Source organism: Prunus mume, linkage group LG1 (assembly GCF_029339155.1).
Source record: "Prunus mume cultivar Tortuosa linkage group LG1, ASM2933915v1, whole genome shotgun sequence".
In the NCBI taxonomy this organism is placed as follows: Eukaryota; Viridiplantae; Streptophyta; class Magnoliopsida; order Rosales; family Rosaceae; genus Prunus; species Prunus mume.
In genome coordinates this window covers 23,619,748-23,644,131 of record NC_142698.1, presented here as the reverse complement: position 1 = coordinate 23,644,131, position 24,384 = coordinate 23,619,748, and the positions used below count along the sequence as shown (strand labels likewise).

Genomic DNA, 24,384 nt, shown 5'->3' with positions numbered 1-24,384 from the left:
CTCTAATATAAGGGCGGTTCCAACCTTAATTCTGCCGTTCCGTAAACGTAACTACGTTGACCGTCAGAAGATTCCGCATGGACCAAGTATTTCGACCAAAAACAAAAAAAGACAACCAACATGTGCACGACTATTTAGTCCAATCCATCGTTTTATTAGTGGCTTTTGAGAGCAAGGCCCAATGACTTAATGGGCCAAATGTATAAAGAATTCTTGGAGCCCAATGGCGGCTGTGAACATCTTCTAGGGCTCAGTCCGATTGGACACCGAGTCTCTCGCTTCTCTCTCCCACAAACGTCACAGAGACTTGAAGCTGTGCGATCTCTCTCTCTCTCTGAGCGACCATGCTTTCAGGGGACATACCGCCTAACCAAACAATATACATTAAGAACCTCAACGAGAAAATCAAAAAAGAAGGTAACTCAATCTATGCTCTATCTCTTCTTCCCTTTGTTTGACTACCTAGAAACCTGAGGAAACTGTAAGAAAACAAAATGCCGAATCTCTTACTTGTTTTAATTAACTCACCATGGTAATGTCTAGTCTGCAAAATTAATCGCAATTGAATCGATTATAGTGTATTTTCTTTTGTTTATTTTTTAACTTCTCTTAGCGCAAGTTGAGTAGGGTTTTAGTTTGAATTGGCGAGTGCAACCACAGCAGATAGGGCATGGTGAATTTAGTGAAAATTCTGTTTGGTAGTTGATTCAGAAACTATAATGGTGAATCTTCGTGCGAGTGTTGAAAGGACTATTGTTGGTTGTATATTGAATTGGGTACTTGAACTTACTCATATGAAACCTAGGTAGTAGTTGAATTTCGTGAATTATAACCGGATACTAAGGTTGCATTGCATTTGTGAAATTAAAAGGATGGGTTTTGATTTAACGATTTAGTTTACATGATTTGCATAAAATGCTAAAAATGTGGAGAAAAGAAAATTCTGATACTTATTGTTGTAAATCAAGAACAAAACACTATATGTATGTCTTGAGTATTTGAACTTTATCCCATTTCAAACAATCAAGTTCACGTGGGGAGTTCATTACTTTTATTTTAATGGTTATAAAGTCTCATTAAACAATTTAAATGAGGAATCAATTCAAAATCTCATCTTCTGAATCCACAAACCAAATGCAACATTAGAGAGTTTTGTGGTTGTTAAGTGATTCTGGTTTACTTGGGTGCTTGTTGGATCATAAAATTGAGAAAGTGACACTGTAGAGGCAAGATGGTAACCACAATTTTCTGCTTTAGTGGTCTTGACATCTTACTTCCTTTTTTGAAGTCGACTTTTGAATTGTCTAGCATAACAAGATATTAATCTTACTTTTAGGACTTTTGTATGTTAATAGTGGCATTCGTTTTGCTTCCTTTGCAGAATTGAAGAGGTCCCTGTATTGCTTATTCTCGCAATATGGAAAGATTTTGGATGTTGTAGCTTTGAAGACACCCAAGCTTCGTGGGCAAGCATGGGTTGCATTTCTAGAAGTGACTTCTGCCAGTAATGCTGTGCGTCAGATGCAAAACTTCCCATTTTATGATAAACCCATGGTAGGTCTGAATAAGCCCAGTTGGTAGCTTATTGCATATATGTGGGACATGTTTGCTAAGATTTCAACTTTCTGGAACCATGTAAAGCTTTCCTCCTAATCTGTATTCTTCTGTTAGGTTGCAGATTCTAATTCTATACTCTTATGTTTGTGTGTATCTCTGAGCTGTCTATGTTTTTGTAAAGTTTGGGCTTCATGACCATATCTGGCATGCTTAGCCTTCCTTTTCTCTTCTTTAATTAGTTTATGATGTAGGCATTGCATCCCTTGAAAGATGTAGTTACCAATACCTGGAAGTTTGTTTTGAAAGAGAAATCTATTTGTGGAATAAAGATGCATTCACTGTAAATGTTACACTACACTCTGCTCTTTAGTTGTTTTGTTTTTCTCAAAGGATGATGTTTGATTATAATATTGTGATGTTCACATCCATTAAATTTTCTTTTTCTAAAATGTAAGGATGATCATAATTTTTTTTGGTGCAGCGGATTCAATATGCAAAAACAAAGTCAGATTGCATAGCTGATGCAGACGGAAGCTTAGGTCCAAAAGAAAAGAAAAAGAAGCAGGATGATAAAGGTGACTGAAATTACTTAGATGTTTTGAATAATCTTGAATTTTTTAATTGAATATTTGATGTGTTTCATTAAAATTAGTTATGAAATGCATGGACCATTGTTATAGCATAAGAATATAAAGATTACAATGAATAAATGACTGGTGTGTTCCTAAGAATGTTGAGAATACATTGCTTCTACTTGAACCAATAGAGCTTAAGACTGCTAAGAATTCTGACGGATTTTGCATATGAGTTTGGTGAGTGGGTGCTAATATTACAAAATAGTTTGCCATTCTGAGTATCAAAGTACGGCCATTGTTTGTTTGGCCATATGTGTTGAAAAATTCGATTGAATGCATTTGACTCCTGTAGGTCTCTCTGCCCTGTTATGTGCAAGAGCATCAATGTATTATTTAAGACATTCCTTTTTTCTTTGAGTTGGGAAAATTTAAATGACACTTGATCGACCTGGTCTAATAAAGTAAAGGGTTGTTTAGGTAGGCTATATTTACAAGGTGGCTGATAGATAATACTAAATTTTTAGTTTATATTGAAAAAAATGTTTGCTCAAATTAGATTCTTATAATATCTTATGCGAGTCGTGTTTTGAAATCAATCTGTTGATCCAGCTGAAAGAAAGAAGCGAGGTGATGAAGGGCAGCAATCTGCTACGGAAAATGGTGCAACTGCTGAAAATGGAGGCAGAACAGTAAGTGTTTCTAACACTATTATGCAGTGCCATTTGATCATCTTCTTTTTCAACTCTCACACTGTGAATGATGAACTCTTTTTTGCTTACACTGAGTGTGAAAAATTAAATTTTATATACAGAGTGCTAATTGATTCATGTAAATTGTATGTGTATCATCAGCAGGCCTCATCTCGGCAAGGCAACCCAAATGCACATGAAGCAGCAGCTCCAAACAGCATTCTGTTCATTGAGAATTTGCCCCACGAAACCACTAGTGCTATGCTGGAATTGCTGTTCAAACAATACCCAGGATTTAGGGAAGTCCGGTTGATTGAAGCAAAGCCAGGCATCGCCTTTGTAGAGTTTGAAGATGACATTCACTCATCAATGGCCATGACTGCCCTTCAAGGCTTCAGAATCACTCCTCAAAACTCCATGGCCATCTCTTTTGCCAAGAAGTAACTGAAATAAACTCACCTTCCTATCTTTTGTAGTCAAGTGTTGTTTTGTTTTGTTTCTTTCGTTGTGTTGCGGATATGTAATAGTCAAAGAGTATAATCTTACTGTACTCTTGGTGATCCTGAAGAAACTGAATGCAGAATCAATTTATCATGTGTTAGGATTCATATGAAAAATGACAAATGAGCAGAGACGCAATCAAACTCTTGAACCCAAATCCGGGTGATCTTCAGTACAAATTTGCGTCTAATGCAAACACAATCCAACCCTAATAGAGAAAATATCACTATATCCTGATACAGATTCGTGATTCCGTTAAATATAGAGAACGGTGAACCCGTTGATTTAACCGGGAAAAATTCCCCCAAATAGATGAAAAATTGGTCAGTTGCATGTGACGTCATGGGAGCGTGAAATGTGTCCTGTTAAGTACCATGTGCACTTCAACCTGTCCTGTCCTGTCCTGTCCTGTCCTCCCTCCCTCCCACCCTCATATGTTACTTCCCCAGATAAGAATGAAAAGAAGTCTGCCCTGCTGCCCTGCCCCCACCTATTATTAGCAACCGACAGTCTATATTTCGTAGAATCGTAGTACCAACTATGACCCCAGCCATTCCTTTCTCTCCACATGTTTGAGGATGCTTCCTACAGATCTAACAGCACTTTTGTTTTGTTCATAAAAGCGCTTTTATTAGAAGATCGTCAAATTTTTTACTGAAAATCCCTCAAAATCCGAAGGTACTTCTCCTTAAAATGCTTTTGTGACTCAAAATTATTTTTCTGTCATATAATATCAGAAGCACTTTTGGTTATTAAGAAATACTTTTGGATTCGTTTGTGAGTGATTTTAGATAAACTAACAATCATTTCTGCTTTTCTCCTCATAAGTGATTTTAGCCCTCTCGTTTCATAATCAATTTCAAACATATATCCTAAATCCTTTCAAAACACTCAAAAAAGAGAAAATTATTAGAACATGTATATTGCGTTTTTCTAAAAGCTGATTATTTGTAACGAAATTGTAGGCCAAATAGTTAAAAACATTTACCTATACATTTGAGATCCTAAGTTCAATTTCTCCTTTTCACTATCACTCGTAGAGAAAAAGAACTTGCTGATTATTCAATAGTGCATCGAGGTTACTAGTGTAATTTCGCAGGCAGCTCTTCTTCCCACTCTCTCTCCAAATCCACCGTTTTTCTGTTATACAGTTAGTTACCTCTACCTCAAACTCTTCTAAACTTGGGACACCAGATCAGAGCCACCATATCCATGAAGAAGCTCAACAACAGCAGCAACATGACCAACCTATTTGATTTCTTCACCGATGAGATCATCCACACCATCCTCGACCATCTAAACGACGACCCATTTGCCAAAAAGTCCTTCTCTTTGGTCTGCAAGTCCTTCTACTTCATCGAGCGTCTTCACCGCAAATCCCTCAAGCCCCTTCGCTCTGAGCTCCTATGTAGAACCCTCCATCGCTACCCTTCAATTTCTCACCTCGACCTATCTCTCTGTCCACGTGTCGACGATCCATCACTCACCTCACTCTCTGTTTCATGGAAATCGACGCTCCGTTCGATCAATCTCTCGCGCTCCAGAGACTTTACCAGCATTGGGTTGCTGCGATTGGCTACCAACTGCTCTTCTCTGGTCGAGATTGACTTGTCCAACGGCACTGAGTTGACTGACTCGGCGGCCAAAGCGATCGCAGAGGCTAAGAACTTGGAGAGGCTGATTTTGGCGAGGTGTAAATTGATTACGGATATTGGGATTGGGTGTGTGGCTGTTGGGTGTAAAAAGCTGAGATTGCTTTGCTTGAGGTGGTGCTTACGTGTCACTGATTTGGGTGTTGGGTTGATCGCTATGAAATGCAAGGACCTTCGGAGTTTGGATCTCTCTTGTTTGCCGGTAGGTTTTTCTTTGTCTCTGTCTCTCTCTGCATTTTTCTGGGAGCTATTTTATTTGTATTTAATTATGTTTATAGCTCCATTGAGCTAGTGATTGACTAAAAATTAGTTATTATTGAACAGTTAAAAAAAAAAAAAAAAAGTCTTGTGCTTTCCTACATTTTCCAAGCATTTTGGGATTATGTCTGTTGAATGCTGATTGACCAGACTTCAGTTAGGTAAATTTGATTTTAATGTTGTTTTTACTGCAATTTTTCACTTTCAACTCTGGTCAATATGCCTACCCAAATGATATGGTGTTGAAGCTCAAGTTTGGGATTTGGTGATCTGAACTGTGCTGTTCTTCTAGGTGTTGATGTTAGTTATTGTTTTTCTGGTTTGGTGCACTGGTTCTGTTCACTTTGGTGTATTCTTTTAATATTTATTTATAGCTTGGTGGGATGTAAAGGGTTTTGCTTTCTTGTATCAGCTTGCACTTTCATTATCAGATTCATAATATGGTTTTCCTGAAAAGTCATCTCAGATGCTTTGTGTAATATAAGAAACATTATCCCAAACTACAATGTTATTACAATTTTTATGTAGGTCTCGTGACATATTTCTTCCATTCCTTGAGATTAACTTTATATGTTTCTTCAATGATATTCCACAGAGTGCATGATTCTTTAAAGGAGTAAAGTTTTCTTGGTGGATCATTAATAACAAAAAGTTGTTAGTAGTGAAAGGCCAACTGTAGATAATTTTCGTCAACATTGTTGGCTATGCTGTCTAATTATTATGACCACTGTCTTGTTGGTGAATTTGATTTGTTGGTGTAGGGTGACATATTTGACCCATGTAAGCATAAATAAAACTAGGTAGAAATGCATTTCACATGTTCCAAACCTCTTTCCGGTTCCATTTTACTTTTTTTTTTTTTTTTTTTTTTTATCAACTTGAAATTACATCTATGCTTTTCTCTGTAGATCACAGAAAAATGTCTCCCACATATCCTGCAATTACAACATCTTGAAGATTTAATTCTTGAAGGATGCCTTGGAATTGATGATGAAGGCCTTGTGACCCTTAAGCATAGTTGCAAGTCCCTCAAGGTACATTTCATTTGCTTGCTGATGTTTTACATATGTTTCCATAACTTTAAGACACTTATTTTTAGCAATATACAAGGGTTTTACTTGACAAAAGGGAATCATATTTTTCCACCATGCCCAATTTTCTCAGACTTGATGGTGAATGCCCATTTCATTAAAGTCTTCTATTTTATCACAATTCTATCAGAAATCATAAGAGCCACATTCCAATTATCTCCACTGATTATTCACTAATTCAGAAATCTTAGCCGACGCTGGCTCATTTCAACCGTATGTGTATACACTCTTTACTAATTTCCTCTTCTGCAGATGCTTAATCTGTCAAAATGTCAGAATGTTAGCCATGTGGGTTTGTCTTCTCTGACAAATGGTGCTGAACACCTGAAGCAGCTTGTCTTAGCATATGGTCCTTCGGTGAGTCTGAAACCCTGTATGGTAATAACCCAAGTAATGAACTCTATGCTTACACTCTTTTCTGACACTTTTAATCTTGTTTAGGTCACCACTGACCTAGGAAAATGCCTACTTAATTATACGAGGTTGAAATCGATTAGCTTAGATGGCTGTTTAGTTACATGTTCTGGGACAAAAGCCATTGGAAGTTGGTGTGCCTCACTGAGAGAGCTGAGCTTAAGTAAGTGCTTGGGAGTTACAGATGAGTGTGTCTCCTTCCTCGTGCAAGCCCATAGAGAGTTGCAGAAATTAGACATCACCTGCTGTCGCAAAATAACTTCTGCCTCTATAGATTGCATAACAAAATCATGCACCTTCCTCACTTCGCTCAGGATGGAATCGTGTAGCCTGGTTTCTGAAGATGCTTTTCTGTTGATTGGACTGCATTGCCAATTCTTGGAGGAATTGGATGTCACAGATAACGAAATCAACAATGAAGGTTTACCTTGAATCTAACCTCTCCTTTGTGTAACTTACCTAACTTAACTTTTCTTTTCCCATGTAATCTTCTATCTGTTAATAATTGATACTCCTTCATTTGTTTAGGCTTAAAGTCTATCTCAAGATGTTCCAAACTTTGTAGTCTAAAACTGGGGATTTGCTTAAACATTACTGATGATGGACTTACCCGCATTGGAAGTGGCTGTCCAAAGCTTAAGGAGCTTGATTTGTACAGGTTGGTCGCTTTAGAGATCTCTAGATATTCTGTTCATTTCTTTTACATCTGAATCAATTGACTGCTACATGTATGGGGTGTTCTATCATTTGGTGAATTCAATGATCACTTGGCAGTATATTGTTTAAAGAACCTAGAAATTACATTCCTGTATGTAGAAAAAGAAAGGTAGGGGGTGGAGGATGGCTTTGCATTGATAATTTCTGTGACAAGATAGTGTATAATGATATACTTTAAAGAAAAGGAAACTGGATCTCATGCTGGCCTCATTATCAAATCTCTATTTCCCAGCTCCAATTCCGCAAGTTGCTGCAGATCTACATATCACCAGTATTGGGTGGAAATTACATTTGTTTAGTAGTTTCTCCCAAATTACTTTGGCATCTGCTGCTAAGTTTTCTGAAAGATTAATGCTACATCAAACCTTATTGTACCTGTTATAACTTTCACCTCTGATAACAATCTTTTTGGGTTTTCTTTCCTCTCTTTTTTCCCTTCAGGTGCTTGGGAATAACTGATGTGGGCATTGCAAAAATTGCTTGCGGATGTCCTACTATGGAGATGATTAACATTGCTTATAATGATAAAATTACAGATTCTTCATTAATATCATTGTCACAGTGTTTGAGGTTAAAGATACTTGAAATTAGAGGATGTCCTAGTGTCTCAACAGTGGGTCTTTCAGCTATTGCTGGGTCATGTAGGCAACTTGAAGTTCTGGACATAAAAAAGTGCTTCAACATCAATGATAATGGAATGCTTGCACTTGGTCAATCTTGCCAAAACCTCAGACAGGTAATTTCTCTTTCTACTCTCTGTCTGGATCATTAAAGTTGATGCCAAACTAAGACCAGAGGTTCATTTCTTCATGTGGCAGATAAACTTGTCATATTGTTCAGTTACGGATGTTGGGCTCTTATCTCTTGCCAGTACCAACCGCCTGCAGAACATGACTATTTTGCATTTGACGGGATTGACCCCAAACGGCCTTGCAGCTGCCCTATTGGCATGTGGAGGCCTAACAAAAGTCAAGCTTCACACATCCTTGAAACCATTGCTTCCAAAATATATCTTTGGGTACATGGAAGGCCGTGGTTGTGTGTTTCATTGGAGAGACAAAGCATTCCAGGTACTTTAATTCTTTCCATCCAGGGTATGCATGGAATAAAGATGACATATATAAGAACAATGGAAGTGAAAACAAGTCCGGTCATAATTTTAGAAATCTTTCCTCTGACAATTTTTCCTCATATCGATTTCCTTATACTTCCCTTCCTACTTTGGTTATTATCAATGATGGTTAAATGATAGGTGAAAGCATGCAATCAGCTGAAGGCATTGATGCATTGATTCCTTAGTAATTATCAAGTGTCTTGTGTTGGACGTGGTAGAATAACTGAGCTTGCCAGAGAATCATGATTGATAGGCAGTAGATCACCCGGAAGATTGTAGGGATTTCCTTTATGCCAATTTGTTAAACTGTTGTTTTATGTCTTGTTTTCAGGAGAAAATAGATCCAAATGGGTGGCAACTGCATGCTGGAAGGTCTCCTGAAGCTGCATAGATTGGGAAGAAAAAGTGAAAACCGGACATGTATAGTGCTTATAACAATGAGTCAATGACCATTAACGACATAATCAAGACGCTTCCAATTTGTTCAATTCTCCCAATACCCCAAAACAGGTACTAGCATTCCTCTGTTGTTTGGCACGTTGAAGGGGTGCTGCAAAAATACAAGTATATGTCTATTTGTTTTGTTCAATTAGAGAAGCTGGCTTCATGCTGTAACCTGCATGAACCAACCACCTTTAAACTTGACTCTATCTTGCATTTGTTATTCTTTCCAATTCTGCTGCATATCAAACATCGAACAGTATCTAGCTAATCTAGTCTTATGTTAGACCCAACAAGACACCATTAGTTTTATTTTATTAATCCAATCTTGCATGCAAGACAAGAGAAGGTCGATACTGGATATAACTTGGCAGACTGTTTCAGTCTGCTGGGTACACATGAGCAGGCAAACGAGGCTTTGCAAGTGCAAGCAGAGGCTTAGTGAGGCTGAGTTCATCCTTTTACTCGGTGAGGTCAATTCTGGACTCAGTGGGTGGCACATTCCAACTAAACCCATGAAGAAGCCTAGCAAATAACATGACAGTCTTTGAAGTGTCAAGTGCAGTTGTTACGCATCCACACATTCCAGTGCTGAATGATATGAAGTGCAGCTCTGTCTCTGTGAGCAAGACCGCAGACGATCATCTTCCTTGAGATGACGCTTGGGCATAAACTTGAGAGGTTCATCCCAGACTTTAGTGTTGCGGCCAAGTCATGGGTGGCTACGCAGCACATGGCTTCCCTTGGGGATGAAGTAATTGGCAACTGTCGTGTTGGAGAATGGATACGTGGGGGACATTAAAGGGTGCAATGGGGTGGAGGCGAAAGGCCTCTCTAGCACAAGCCTTGACATGGTTGAGCTGTGACAAATCTGACTCTTGGACTAGTCTTTCCCTGCCAACCACCATCCAATTCTTGTGTTGCAAAATATTTCTGTTAAATTCATTTACGTATATGATAAAGAAAAAAAAAGAAAAGAAATTCATGCATACATAATAATTAGCGAGATATAACGGGACATCTGCATTGGAGATTAAATTATATGCACATGAACGTTACACTAATATCTCAAATATATATCTGAGAATTCGGTACTAATTAGGTTTTATTTGACCTATATTGAAAATCAAACTCTACAAGAAAACAATGCTCCATTTGGATGGAGAGATTTCAAAGAAGGGATTTGGATTTGAGAATAAAGCTAAATTTGCTACAAAAACAAGAACCACATGAGATTGAAGGTATTTAGAATGACTAGATGTAGTATATTTAAAATAGATTTGAAATGACTACATGCTAGGAATCATTTGAAATTCATTTAACTTATTCCTTCATTTCTTGTCCAAAACTTGGCATACATGAATTGTACTAGTCTAAACAAACAAGTTTATACATTATAATGTCATCTCAATCAATGGATTTGAAATCATTCCATCCACATGGAGCCTAAGGCTTTAGGAGTGATAAAAAAAAAAATCGAAAAGAAACGAAAATGAGATTCATCTTATGTGACATTAGAAAAACTTCATCACAGATTCTCGCTTTATGTGATAAATTTTGAAGCAAAAGACCATGTTTTCTAGAGAGAGAGAGAGAGAGGGAGTCACCGTTACTAGAGCTTTGATTTCTTCTAGTGACAGTAGTGGTTCCCCAGAACTGGCATCTTTCAATGAGACTAGAATGTCAAGCGAGTCCTCTGGGTCCTTTTTCCCATAACCAGCTTTCTCTTGTTGAACCCTCTTCAATCAGAGGGTCATGGTATTTCCTTGTACATGGCCTCCTTTTTTATCTTCTAATGGCCACCAAGGTCAAGCCCTCTCGGCATGTAATCTGATGCACACAATGAATAGATGTATTTGAGCAGAGTGGAAATGCTAACAGGCCGGCATAAGTTGCATCTTGTTTCTTCAAGAACTTGCGGCTGAGTTTCGGGCAAGTGAGGGGGAATACATGAACATCTCCAAGGTGGAAGCATGCGATTTCAGTGTTCATCTCGTCCATGAGCTTGTGCATCCACCAGAACAGGGTCTTGTTGATGAGCATTTCGAGGAGGTTGCCAACAATAGGCCAAGGCTTTAGGCACCTGGGACTGGGAGGAAGTGGGTAGTGTTGCTTGAACTTCTTAACGCCTGGATTGTCTGATCAAACATGTGAAGGCGATTGTAATGAGAAGAAGCAAGAAGGGAAGGCAGAATAGCTTCGAGGGAAATAAGGCAATGGCAACCATGACTGACAGTGGTTTAGAGAACAAAGCTGATCACCCAAGTTTTTCTCAGACTTGTATAGAAACCCTACTAGTGACTGGCTAGTAGTAACCTTTGGTTTTTTGGTAACCACTACCCAATTCAGTCAAGATTTTTTTTTTACCACTTCCTTTAGTTACGGTACATACAGTTACTGCCTAAGAGTCAGTTCAGGTTCACTATTTGGTTTTTTCATGATAAAAAAACATGTATGTTAATAATTTAGTTGACCATACATCTTTCACGTGATCAGCCAAAAGTTCTTATTATTTTGTTACTGCTAGCTAGAGAGGTTTTGTAAGGTATGCAATGGCTTTGTACGAACCTTAAAACTTCCTCTGGGGTATTTTTATCTAATCATGCACTTTAATTAAGTTCTTTTATCTTTTTGAGATACAAGCGATATTGGAGGACGAAACATGACTTCATATACAAAGGTAAAATCTTCAAGATGCATATGGGTGTCATTAAAAAATAAAAATAAAAATCGTATTAGATGGTCATATAGACCTCATACTTGCAATTTGCTATTACCAATAATCACGTGTACAAGCGATGCATGAATTGTTACAGATACACTCAAATTATAATACATACATATGTTTAGTGTTAAAAGTTGTGTTTTAGTTTAGCACATTCATAGCAATGTATCGGTACCGAAGGTTATCTTTCTCTCGCATTTTCTTTTAGTGAAACTCCCTATATTCCTTTTGTCTTTGAACTTTTCTTATTCTCTTAAAATATTAATGTAGGCCGGCCAGCTCTTCCGAGTAATAGAACATTTATTAGTTAAAGGGGAACAGAACGGCAATAGTAATCGATATTTGTTTTAAATTTGTCAAATTGTAAGTCTAATTATGATGAAGACTTCTAATGCGTTATCATTTTTTTTTTTGGACACTGTGATATTGAGAGATAGAAGATTCAACAGTCATAGCCGGTCCATTAGATATGGAGGCCCTGTGTGAAGAAAGCTGATTAGGCCCTATATGTATAAGTAAAACAACAATTTTTCAAATTCATAAATCATAAATTAAACCGAAATATGTGGCATCAATTATATTAGAACCCACAATTAGAATCAAGATCATCCTTCGTCTATTTTCACATACTCACATCCATTCAATTTTCTTTTACAGACAAAAACACTACACATACCCACAAATATAATATAATGTTGGGCTTTTAAAAACATTTGGAGGCCCCTAAATTTTGAGGGCCCTGTGCGGTCGCACAGCCCGCACATGCCATGGGCCAACTCTGGCAACAGTGAGGCTCTTCGTAAAAAATGGAGCCAAGGTAGCCATTGCAGATATTGAGGATACAAGTGGTACCATTTTAGCGAACGAATTGTACACTTCAGCGATATATGTACATTGCGATGTAAGCTTAGAAGACGACATCAAAAACTTGATCAACCAAACCATCTCCCATTATGGCCGATTAGACATTCTCTTCAACAATGCCGGAGTCCTTGGAAATCAATCGAAAAACAAGAGCATCACCAACTTTGATGCCCGCGAATTTGATCACATTATGCGTGTCAATACTAGAGGAGCTGCCTTGGGGATGAAGCATGCAGCTAGTCATGGTGCCTAGAAGAAGTGGGTGCATCATATCCACAGCTAGTGTAGCCGGTGCCATGGGAGGCGTTGGACCTTATGCTTATACAGCCTCAAAGCATGCCATTGTAGGTCTAACAAAGAACACGGCTTCTGAGCTTGGTCAATATGGGATTCGAGTTAATTGTATTTCTCCTTTTGGGGTAGCTACTTCCATGCTAATCGATGCTTGGAGCGGTCACTAGGAAGATGGCGAAGGCATGGATTTTGGATCGTCACCTTGTGAGGAAGATGTGGAAAAGATAGAAGAGCTTGTGAGGCCTGGCCAATCTAAAAGGTGCAACTCTAAAAGCTAAAGATATAGCCGAGGCTGCTCTTTTTCTTGCAAGTGATGAATCGAAGTATGTGAGTGGGCATAACCTTGTTGTAGATGGTGGTTATTCTACCTCGAAGAATTGCGTGGATTTGTAAAGATCGATCAATTGGATATGTTCGATTGAAATTTGTAAGTAAATGTTTGAAATTTATATGATATTACAAGAAAGCAACAATTGAAGCTTACATGCCATGAATTTTTTATGTTAAGAGTCCTTGCCTTTATATAGATTCATGTCTTTATAGTCTACGATATGCTACGTTCGCCTGGTTGTCTCTTTACTTTCTCTTCATGGTGCCGCTCTTCTCTAACGGACGTGGTGCACGTGTTATAATATTAGTGGATATTTGTTGAACTATTCCCAAAAAAGAAGGAAAATAAACTACGTCATCCACTCATATTATAACACGTGTACAAAATGTACCATGTGGCTATATTACCTTAGTATTCTATAATTTCTCCAAGCATTATTTTATTTATTGTAACCGATCACTACAAAATTATTAAAATAAACCGAAAGTTAAATTTATTTATAAAGAAAGTGAATAAATTGACATGACACATCTCTCCAATGTTTTCACTTAAAGTCATGAGAAATGAGCTTAGGGACATAAATGATTACGTTTGTGAACACTAGTTTTGCTTCAAGGTGTTAACTGCACAGCTAATAACTGTGATCAATTTTGCATCAGTTTTGACCTAACATGGATGATGCATTTGCATATTGTTTGTTACTTTCCTTTCGTTTTCTTCTAAATACACGTGATTCGTTTAGGGCCAGCTAAAATATATAATATAAAAAAAACATAATCGCTTTTACAAATAATGTATAGAAAATTTCCCGCCTTTGATCCCACCTAATTTCGAACGTGAATTATTTCTTTTAATTATATTTGCTTTCATACTAGCATTCTTGGCTTTCCCGAAGGGTTGTTTATTAAATTAATTAATTAAACTTTTCATCTATTGCATCTCAATTTTGAGCTTTGTTTGTATTTGGCACCAGATACATAACCTCCCAAGATTAGCATATTCTTTAGTAATATAATTAGATAAAACTACAAATTTAAGGACCTCATGCACATCTTGTTTATAGATAAATGTTAACGTTAGTGAATTAGTAATCGTTGATTAGTGTAAGACTCACAATTAGCCGGCGATACCAATTACTGATTCAAACTCATCCGCGTATCTGACTGATTGAGCTAGTTATATAATATATATATATATATATAGCAAAAGGCAGAGAATGGTGAAACATTCAAAATACCAGAAAATACCATTGGTTAATGCAAACATTAAGAATTGAAATTATTAATTAAATTAGGATAATATGGTATATTCACATTTTTTAATATTAAAAAAAAATAAAAATAAAAACAAAATCAGATAATAGGTCCTACTTTTATGAAATATAACTACCCATGCTATCTTTTCTTAATTTTAAAAATAAAATAAAAAGAAAAAAACCAATTGGCACATGCGTGAACATGTGCCAAGAGCCTAGTGTATATATATACATATATACATATATATATTTGGAAATATCAAGACTATTGGATCTCCAGGTCATGAAAATAAACATTTTGATTTCAAATTTTATTTGAATAGCTGGGCCATAGTGTAAGTTGTACCAAAACCCTCCAAGTGCCCACCCCAGCTGCTCCTATATATAAATTATGTCCCATGCACTCCATCAAGTTACACCACCAACCAAAATACATAACAAACACTAAACTTCAACTTTTAGCAAGCTATAGCCTTCCCTAGTTCGTCCTGAAATTCTTGAAAATGGGGATTGATCAGGATGAAATCTCCACGGAAACCACTACTCTCGGGGAATTATTAGTGGCGGAAAACATCGGATCCCAACACAGAAAAGTTGTCAAGGCGCTGTACAAGGCCTTGGCACGTAAAGACACTAGTACCACCTCAGAGCTCGTGGCTCCGGATCTTGAGTGGTGGTTCCATGGACCGCGGCATTGCCAGCACATGATGAGAACGCTGACCGGAGAATCGAGACACGTGGAGTTCAAGTTCAGGCCTCGGAGCATCACGCCTGTTGGTGACCGAGTGGTGGCGGAGGGATGGGAAGGATCGAAGGCGTACTGGGCGCATGTATGGAGCGTCAAGGAAGGGATGATCACTCAGTTGCGTGAGTATTTCAACACGTGGGTGACGGTGATTGTTGGGAATTCAGAAGTTGAGGATGAGATGATGAAGCTGTGGCAGAGTGATCCTAGGGAGCGGTCTCAACGCTCATTGCCAGATATTGTACTAGCGATATGATCATATATAATAATCGTTTTAGAAAATTTGCAATTTTCTTTTCAAACTCAAATTTCTCTTACCTTTAGCTATGATACTTTTTTTAGTTAAAAGCGCGAGGACTAGAATCCAACTAAGCAAATTTCCTAATCAAACTTGATGTTAGTTTAGGATTTGTATTATTTATGAAGGGATGTTATTAAGTTCATTGACATGTGGAATGGTATATATGTCTTGGCTATTTGCCTGAAAATAACTGTTTTTCAAAAAGAATTCTTTTTATTTTAGAAATTCAGATAGGTAAGTTGAAGTACATCAACTCTCTTACAAAAAATCCTGCAGCCAATTATTTCCTTCTTCCTTCTCTCTTTTCTTGTTTCTTTTAAACATATATCTTCATACTTTTGTAAGCACTCTACGTACGGTGCTTGTTAATAAGTTGGTGGCGGCAAGATTGAAGGAGGAGGTGGAAAGGCTAGGCAAGAGGTGGAGAGTCTGTAGAAGGAGATGGTTGTTGTTGGTGACGAACTTAGATTGCTCTGTTAGCAATCTATACGGCTGACTAATCCCAGCTAGAGAGCTGAATCCCAGCCATAAAGAGAGGTGGAAGACATAGTAATAAGCTATAAATAGTTGGAGTTTGAGAAGGATTTTTCATGAGTTTTAGCTCACTTTACAAGTAGAAAGAAAGAGAGGGAGAGAGGAAGAATTCTGAAAGAAAAAGGAAGAAAGAAAGTCGTTTTGAGCTTTGTAAAAGGAAGGCCTAAGATTGAGAGCTTTTATGGTTTTGGGTGTCCTTAGTAAATTCTTTAGTTTTCAATTTGAAATCCAATACTTTATATGTTTTGATCTGAAATTAGAACCTTCTCATATCATTTTTGTGTTTCCATGATTCTATTTGAACCTCTGTTTTATAAGAAAATCAACAGAATTTCAATGGCAAAATATTGTAGGTTTTTAGTGCAGATTTCAGATTTTTTTAACCTCTATTCCGACTCAATTTTATTTCATTACAAAGCTTCTTTTAGAAAAAATAATTCCACAACATTGAAGAAGGCTTCATAAGGTTCAAATCAAGTACTTATACGAAAATTTTCATGGAGAGATTTGAGGGCTTAAAGTCAGATATGAACATGGCCTGTTGAACTCGAGTAAAATTTTGGGCGAAGTTTCCTGCTCGTACATGTTACTTTAATTCGTGATTTTTTTCGTTCCAGAACTCGGTTTTTAACAAATTTTACATGGTTGTAAAAGCTGATTCTTCAAGCTTTAAAATGACTATTTGTTGTGAATACTCTTGTTTAAATTACTTATTGTTGAAGCTTTACTAATTCTTTTACATTGTTAGAATGTTTTACTTATGAAATTGAGATATGAATATTGATTATTATATAAAGCTTTCATTATCATGATTTGCTTATCATTGATTTTTGGAGTAAAGGAGTTTGTTACATTTTTGGGTTATGAAAAAGGAAAATTTCTTTTGTATATAGTTCAGTCTCACCATTCACTACCTCAACAAAAAAAAAAAGCAACAGTCACCATTATTTGGTGACTTCCTTTTTTGCTTTTTTTTTTTTGGTGACTAAAAGCCTTTTTAGTCACCAAAATGTCAAAAACAGGTGACTAATGCCTTTTGTCATGACCACAAATGTCACCAAATAATGGTAACTGTTGCAACTTTTTTTTACTAGTGATTGTAAGGATCAAATTTAGGCGAGCTCATGTACACAGTAGAATAGGAAATCGGCGGTATAATTGTTGAATGGGTGCTTCGGGCTTGGAGATCAATGGTTTAGGTACAACGGCTAGCAAAAGGGGATAATGGAATTGAGAATGTTACAAGTGTTAGTTTATGTAATGGGTCAAGCAGTATCATATTGACAAAATGCATGGTATGAGACATGCAGGTTTGCTTGCTCTATTATATAAATTAATGGATTAGGTAGAATTGAAGTTCATTCATGCATATCATAATTTGTATTGTAAATCTTACTAATCACAAAAGATGTAGGGTCCCTACTAAGCTTTTAGTGCTCACCTCTTTTTACATCTCTTACAAGTTTTGAATAGAGGCTTAGTTTGTGACCCATAAACAAAAAGAACCATTTAAATAGTTTTGGGCTTTTTGTGAAGAGAATGTTGTTCTCTTTTTATTTTAATTTCCTTGTAAAATTATGTTGTAAATTACTTTAGTTTAAATGAAAGTTTCCGTTCCTTTTTTTTTTTTCTTGTCTCTTGTTGTTTAAATTTTAGTTTTTTCCTTTACCTCACAGCACTCTAATAATAATTATAAAAAAGAAAAAGGAAAAAAAGGGGTGTGACATTGCCACTTGATCATATACATATCAATATCTGCAATGATTATGAAGTGACCGTCTCTAAAGTTATAGATCCTTGTTCTACTTTTGAAGAGGGTAATAACATACTAATTAAACTCACACACACTGCACGGACCTTTCTTAGAGGAGTAATTGCTTCAAACTACTACTAGTGGGTCTTTTGCATTTTTAATGCATTAATTGAGAAAATGAATAGAATTTCAAAATCCCAATATAATATTATTGAATGCAGCCGCAAAAACAAAAATCCAATAAAAGTCGTCATACAGAATATATATATGCACTGTCTAGGTATACTAGAAATATCATTAATTATCTCTTACCAAAACTAAGAGACACCATGATGGAATAAATAAAATTGAATCACATTTTCCTCCCTATAGAATAGATTATGTTGCACATAGTTCCATATTCTTTTCGGGGTTTGGAATAGACAAGTGCATCAATTCAATACAAAGTTGAGATATCCACGAAGACCAAAACTAAATAATAAAGTAGAAGAAAGGCCACAACACTTATTTTACAAACATAAATTAAGTCATACCATTCCACATATATATCTCTCTCTCTCACACACACACACACACATGTATGTGCTAGCTCCCAAATGTTCCCAAGCACATATAATAACCAAGAACTAGACAGACAAGACAAGACCCACAAAACACACATAATTCATCAGATAATTAAGCCAACGTTGTTGCATGCTAATTACTCATTGTTCTTGTGCTTTTTAAACTCTTTCTTATCAAATATTAAAGAGCTTATTAGATCATAAGTGTAGCATTTTGCTAGTTATAGTGCCAAAACGAGGCCAGGCACAGACTCATTGTCCGCTAACTTACTTTGCCACACACTCTGGCAATTGCCTGACTGTGACCTAATTTCGGGTGACGATAACCTGGTGACTGTGACGGACGTGTTGTAATATTCCCTGACCTGGGTAATTATCCCGTCCGTCACGGTCCATGCATGCACCCACGACACCGAACGACAATCGTCGAATCCTTCAACCAGCACCATTGACCCGAACGCGACGATGGAGAGCGGGACGAACTTGAATGACGGGTCGTATGGTGGCGCACCGGTGAGCAGGCGGTTCAAATGCTGGTGGGTTGGTGGGCCGTGGAACCACCACTCGAGATAGGGTGCGAGGAGGAGGTGGACGACATCAACGTCGTTGGAGGTCAAGGCTTTGTAGAGAGCCGTCACTGTCGTTTTGTTTCGTGCTTCTTCTGCATCTTCTCCCTCCTGCAGACAGGGCTGAAAGTTTGCCATGTCTAGAGACTGGATCAGGAAGCTGTGCGTTTCACCTGGGAATGTTGGGTTTGTATTTTGAATAAGTTTGATGGGATTTGGTGATTATATAGGGGCAAAAAAGCTGGTGAGTGGGAGTTGGACGGTTGCATTGCATGAAGTAAAATTGTGGAAAACGACGTAGGATTAATTGGGGCCTGCAAGGTCAAGCCACTAAGAGCATCCACAATAATGCTCTCTATTTTTAGCTAAAATTTGACTAAGAATATAAGAAAGCTATTTTAGGAGCCTCTAAAAAATTTCAACTCCAACCATATTCTATAATTTGGAGAGTCATAAATGCTATAACTCTTTTTTGATTAGTCCATCTCTATTAAAAAATAAAATAAAAAATAGTTAGCATTAAATAAAGGTTTGAAATATTCATTAAATAAAGCAGCATTTATAAGGACCACTAGGAGTCATTTCTCTCTTTTAGATTTAGGAGCTCCTAGAGGACTCCCGATTTTAGGAGGTGGATAGGGAGCGTGGTTGGAATTGCATTTTTACGATTCCTCCCTAAAATTTGTCTAAGGAGATAGTTTAAAGAGCCTATTGTGGATACTTTAAACTCTCATTAATTGGAATTTCATTAGGTCCAAAGGCCAGTTTCTCTGCGTCAAAATTTTCAATCTCTTGTGTTAAATTAGTGATAATGTTTGCTGCAACATGTTTTTTGAATTTGGACCTCACCCCATATTGTAAAGAAGTACCATTATATGAGCTTAGTCACAAGTTAGTTACAGCGAATGTGCTCAAAACTCTGCATCCAAATTCAAATCCCCCTCCGTAGTTTAGATTAAAGGAAAATAGAAAAAAGAAAAAGAAAAAAATGAAAGAACAATAATCCTATTTGTAGTACCACATTTATTGATCACCTCTCTAATAGAGGTCAGTCTCACTAACGTATGTGAGACCCACTTATATTAGAGAGATAATCAAGAATGTAATCAGTAAATATAATCCAAATAGCAACCCCCCAAAAAAAAAAAAGTACCATTTAAATTACGACTAGTTGATATTTCAATTCATTACTTGAAAACCATAATGATATTATTTATGCTTATTTTAGAATATACTCAAATAACAAAAATTTATGAAGTAAACACACTTAGATTTAGATTAATCATCTTTTTGCCATATATGATTAATAGTCGGTTATGGATGTGAGACCGAAAGTCATAAAATGTACTTACTCATTCGTGATAATGATGGCTCTTATATATATATATATAAAATATTTATTTTATTTTTAAAAGTAACTTGAATTATAGGCCACACACTCGCAATCATTTTGAACACCCAAATTGCATTAGCAATAAAAAATAATAATAATTGCTGCATTTACCTGACAGTCACTAGTGGGTGTTTAATTACGTGATCAATTTAAATAATAATTCGCATGCAAACGAATACCTAATTTAATCGTCGTCCATTGGTGCCACACCAAAACGCCAAAAACCAGTAGCAGTATTTGCTATATATATATATGCACTTCGACAATGCGCATATGTCATTCAGACAGCTATTTTCCTATTTAAATCCAACATTATCCATTGGAAATCCAGGTGTTCAAATTTGTGGGATTCTTGTAAGTTTCACGATTGCTCGGAATAAGACCCAGTGTGTTTAGCCATAAATTTTTCAGTGTGACGGTTACTCAGCTAATAACCAACGTATAAAAATTTGAGGACGTGTCACCCTGACTTCTGACGTGGATCACACAAATCTGTGACCCCATAAGGGTTTCTTATTGTCCATGCCACAAACACCACTATGACCAAAAATAAATTAAAAACCTTCACCGCCATCCATCATTACGCATGATCCTTCTCCGCTATTGGGCCCAAACATCCAAACCCAGACCAATTCAATTGGGCCCAAAATCCGACTATCAGGCCCGCTTCTAGCCCAAGCACATATATTGCCCAATCTGTTTTGAAATTACAGATTTGCCCATCACCTGGTGCGGCTAATTTCCCGGCAGCGCACAGCTTCACTTTCTTCTCCCAAAAACCTTGCAAAACCTTGAACAAAGCGAAATGTTGCGGACCCTTCTTCGACGGGCAACGGGGTCGGGTTGCCCAAGGCCAGACCCGTGGAGGCTCACGGCGACGATGAGTTACTCATCTAAGGACAATAAATCGACGGTGAAGAAGACGAAGAAGGGCAAGGACAAAAACGACCCTGCAGCCGCAGCCGACGACGCCGTTTCGGACGTCGACGCGGCTCTCTTCGACGAAAAGGCTCGTGCTCGCCGGCTACAAGCCGATGAAAATGATCCGTCGCTCGATGTGGGGCCCAATGGCCGCCCTCTGTTCACTGCCACTCCGACACTCTCTCAGCTCACGCGCAAGGACGCCTGCTCCTACTTCAAGCTCAAGTAAAACCGTAAACCCTAATCCCTGACGAAATTGATGTATGTATGTATTTATTGGGATGTGCTTGTTTTGATTTGCAGGATGGAGGAATTGAACAATGTGTTGCCCGAGGGGTTGCCGTTGGGGATGGTGAAGGAGTTCGAGGACGCGATGCAGAGCGCCGTGCTAGTTCGCCAGAGCTTTCTTGATCTCCGAGATAATTTTCGATGGATTGTGGATCCTCCATTGCACTCTTCTACCACCAAAGGTGTGTGCTTTGTGTCCCATTGTTTCTCACATTAATTGATGCTTTGTTTGTTGTTAGGTCAGAGTTAGTGAGGTTTGAGATTACTGTCATTGGCCACATTTGAAAATGATCATTTTTGGTTTCAACTTATTATGATTGATATAAAAAAAAAATTGTAATAATTTCTTTGGTTACTCATTCTTAGATGACTTCAATTAAGCTTTTTCTGGATTATCCTTTGTAGATAACCTATGTTGTAAGGCATACTTAGTTGCTTGTACATCTTGTGCATCATTCTTTGGAGGAACAAAATTGTAGAAACATATGAATGATGGATCACGTGTAAGATGCCCTTATACCTGTATTGTTTTTTCAGGTACAAAAGTTAGAAAGCAGATTGTGTTGGACGGTCCTGTAAGTTGTGGAAAGAGTATTGCTCTTTCAATGTTAGTTCAATGGGCTCGCGGGGAAGGTTGGTTGGTGTTATATGTCCCAAGAGGCAGGGACTGGACTTATGGAGGCTTTTTCTATAAAAACCCACAAACAGGTCTTTGGGACACACCTGTTCAGGCTGAAAATATTCTGAAGGTAAGATTGCGAACCACTTTTTTTTCTTTTTTTTTTTTCAATTAGCTAAAATTCATATCAAGACTTTTACAATGTGCTATTAACTTAAACAGTATCAGTAATCTGTGTAGCTTTAATTAATAGTAGTCAATAAGCCTCTTCTATTCTGGCCAAAACAAAGGCTTCTTCTAATCAGTGATCATGCCTAAAAGCGATGATTTTCTACAGGGTTGTATTAGAATTAATGTGATCTAAACTATAAACCTCTGTCCACTATGGAGTTTTTGGATTATATGCTCTTGATCATCTCCATGGCTTATATTCATCTTTTGTGTCATTTTATTCCAGGACTTCCTGAAATTTAATGAATCCCGTTTAAAACAATTGTTCTGCCAAATATTTGATCCTATTCCACTGGGAGAGGGTGCTGGTGTTGGATGGATGAAAGATGGAATTGATACCATGGCAATGCCTGATGGTTCAACTCTGTATGACCTGGTTGATACAGGAATCAAGCACACTCATGCAGCTGTTGGAGTGGTAGTTCGTTTGAGGAAGGAGTTATCTCTAGTGAAAGATATCCCCGTGCTTATTGCAATTGATCAGGTGGAAATGATCACTTGATATTGTATTGCGTTAATTGTTTTCAATGAATTGTGTGTCAAGAGCTTTGTTGTAAAGTGTTGATAGGTCGCTATCTTTTTATGTTCCTTGTCTGCAGTATAATAGCTGGTTTACGTTCAGTGAGTATGAAGAGCCAGTAACTGTTCGTTCTACTCGACCAATACATGCTAAAGAACTTGCTACGGTAGGTATCCTCTGCTGCAGTATTATGGTGGTTTATACTTGTAATTCTTTAAGGAACATAAGAATGTCCATTCAATTATGTTTTTTAGGCTTTGTATTACATCGTCAAATAATCTCATTCTCCTTGAGATGTTGTCCTTATAAATTTGGGTGTACAAGTGGGCATTAAGTTGGGGTCTATGTGCAGTATATTAGAGACTGATGTGCACACACATATGAGAAAATTCTTGCAGGTGAAGGCTTTTAGATCTATGCGACATGATGACATGATGGTGGGTGCGTTTTCTCATTCAACAGCAGTAGGAAAGCTCCGTCAAGACTTGCCAGAAGTGCCTACAGATGCTCGCGTGAACTTTCCTCGCTACACTTTAGATGAAGCAGCAGCTGTTTGCCATTACTACCTTAGGTATGCTAGTTGATGTCTGCCAAGTTTGCAATGCAATCTTGCTGATTGTATATTTATTGCATGTTTGCATATTAGATTGGGGTATTATATTAATACCAATTTAATTTGTTTTACCTTGTCTCGTGCAAATGTTGGTGGAGAATTAGTAAAAACTAATACACATTACCTATCATTTACTGTACTTTTCAGCTTAAGGCAATAATTCTTAATGTTGGCGGACATGGATGGTGTCCTTAAAATTCAAACGAATCACGTTAGGCCAACAACCGCATAACGATAATGCATTACTCTTTGAGCCAGTGCTCTGTAGAAGTTAAAACTCTACAGGAGCTTTCTTTCATGTCTAATGCTTTCCTGATGCTTTTTCCCTGCAAACTTCTATATTCTCAGCCTTCCCTACTGTTTTATATGGCAGACAGAGGCTTATACGCCGTGAAGCATTCACGGAAGAGAACTGGAAGAAAATATACTATTTGTCTAATGGAAATGGAGCAGAAATTAGATGGTTAGTTCCTTTGATGCGGGGAGATGGTATGCAGGCAGATGGTTAGTTCTCTGGTGCGGGGAACAGCAGGGAGAAGATTTGTATCACAGTATTTACAGAAGACACAAATTGGAAGAACTGCTCTTTTGCCTCCTTACCCATTGATTTTGATATTATTCAATCATATTGTTACCGTTTTTCATTGAGTTATTACTCATGATTGTAGCAAAATATCCTGTTTTTTATCACTGAAACTTCTAGTGGGATCAGTTTTCTTTGGCCAACGAGATAAGCGTCTGAAGACATTGTATCATATGTAGATCAGTTCACATTTTGTAGTTTTGATGTTGAAAGCCACTCTGTTTATTGCAAGATTTTTGTTTTTCTTCCTTAGCCAATTTCACTGTTACCTCCGGA

General features: G+C 37.4%; 5 protein-coding genes and 2 pseudogenes across 7 annotated transcripts; 5 read left to right on the top strand and 2 right to left on the bottom strand.

Moving 5' to 3' along the window:
- The first annotated feature begins 258 nt into the window (after window positions 1-258).
- On the top strand, window positions 259-3,415 carry LOC103330308 (U2 small nuclear ribonucleoprotein B'' 2). 2 transcript variants are annotated; one of them, XM_008232976.3, is made up of 5 exons: window positions 259-417; window positions 1,382-1,554; window positions 2,039-2,132; window positions 2,742-2,821; window positions 2,987-3,415. In XM_008232976.3, exons 1-5 carry the CDS (start codon window positions 345-347, stop codon window positions 3,263-3,265), a joined length of 699 nt encoding a protein of 232 aa, XP_008231198.2. In that variant the 5' UTR covers window positions 259-344; the 3' UTR covers window positions 3,266-3,415. The 2 variants fall into 2 exon arrangements, with proteins under 2 accessions (XP_008231198.2, XP_008231122.2); XM_008232900.3 differs by having other exon boundaries at window positions 2,984-3,415.
- A 1,013-nt stretch (window positions 3,416-4,428) lies between these two features.
- On the top strand, window positions 4,429-10,008 carry LOC103330214 (F-box/LRR-repeat protein 3-like). 2 transcript variants are annotated; one of them, XR_001677191.2, is made up of 9 exons: window positions 4,429-5,176; window positions 6,141-6,266; window positions 6,576-6,680; window positions 6,765-7,158; window positions 7,266-7,395; window positions 7,896-8,190; window positions 8,273-8,524; window positions 8,900-9,078; window positions 9,349-10,008. XR_001677191.2 is itself a non-coding variant. In XM_008232790.2 (8 exons), exons 1-8 carry the CDS (start codon window positions 4,535-4,537, stop codon window positions 8,957-8,959), a joined length of 2,004 nt encoding a protein of 667 aa, XP_008231012.2. In that variant the 5' UTR covers window positions 4,429-4,534; the 3' UTR covers window positions 8,960-9,214. The 2 variants fall into 2 exon arrangements, 1 of the variants encoding a protein (XP_008231012.2); XM_008232790.2 differs by lacking the exon at window positions 9,349-10,008 and having other exon boundaries at window positions 8,900-9,214.
- LOC103330112 (phenylalanine N-monooxygenase CYP79D16-like) lies at window positions 9,390-11,490 on the bottom strand (annotated as a pseudogene).
- Window positions 11,491-11,671: 181 nt separating this feature from the next.
- Window positions 11,672-13,285, top strand: LOC103335228 (short-chain dehydrogenase reductase 2a pseudogene; annotated as a pseudogene).
- A 1,696-nt stretch (window positions 13,286-14,981) lies between these two features.
- Window positions 14,982-15,479, top strand: LOC103335130 (wound-induced protein 1-like). Its single transcript, XM_008238164.1, has one exon. It carries the CDS (start codon window positions 14,982-14,984, stop codon window positions 15,477-15,479), a length of 498 nt encoding a protein of 165 aa, XP_008236386.1.
- Window positions 15,480-18,391: 2,912 nt separating this feature from the next.
- Window positions 18,392-19,112, bottom strand: LOC103335034 (wound-induced protein 1). The gene has a single exon (XM_008238060.3). The coding sequence runs from the start codon at window positions 19,076-19,078 to the stop codon at window positions 18,596-18,598; it is 483 nt and encodes a 160-aa protein (XP_008236282.1). The 5' UTR covers window positions 19,079-19,112; the 3' UTR covers window positions 18,392-18,595.
- Window positions 19,113-21,076: 1,964 nt separating this feature from the next.
- Window positions 21,077-24,360, top strand: LOC103330020 (mitochondrial 28S ribosomal protein S29-like protein). Its single transcript, XM_008232594.3, has 7 exons — window positions 21,077-21,479; window positions 21,558-21,724; window positions 22,080-22,291; window positions 22,619-22,876; window positions 22,992-23,078; window positions 23,311-23,483; window positions 23,899-24,360. The coding sequence occupies exons 1-7, from the start codon at window positions 21,139-21,141 to the stop codon at window positions 24,032-24,034; spliced, it is 1,374 nt and encodes a 457-aa protein (XP_008230816.1). The 5' UTR covers window positions 21,077-21,138; the 3' UTR covers window positions 24,035-24,360.
- Window positions 24,361-24,384: the final 24 nt, after the last annotated feature.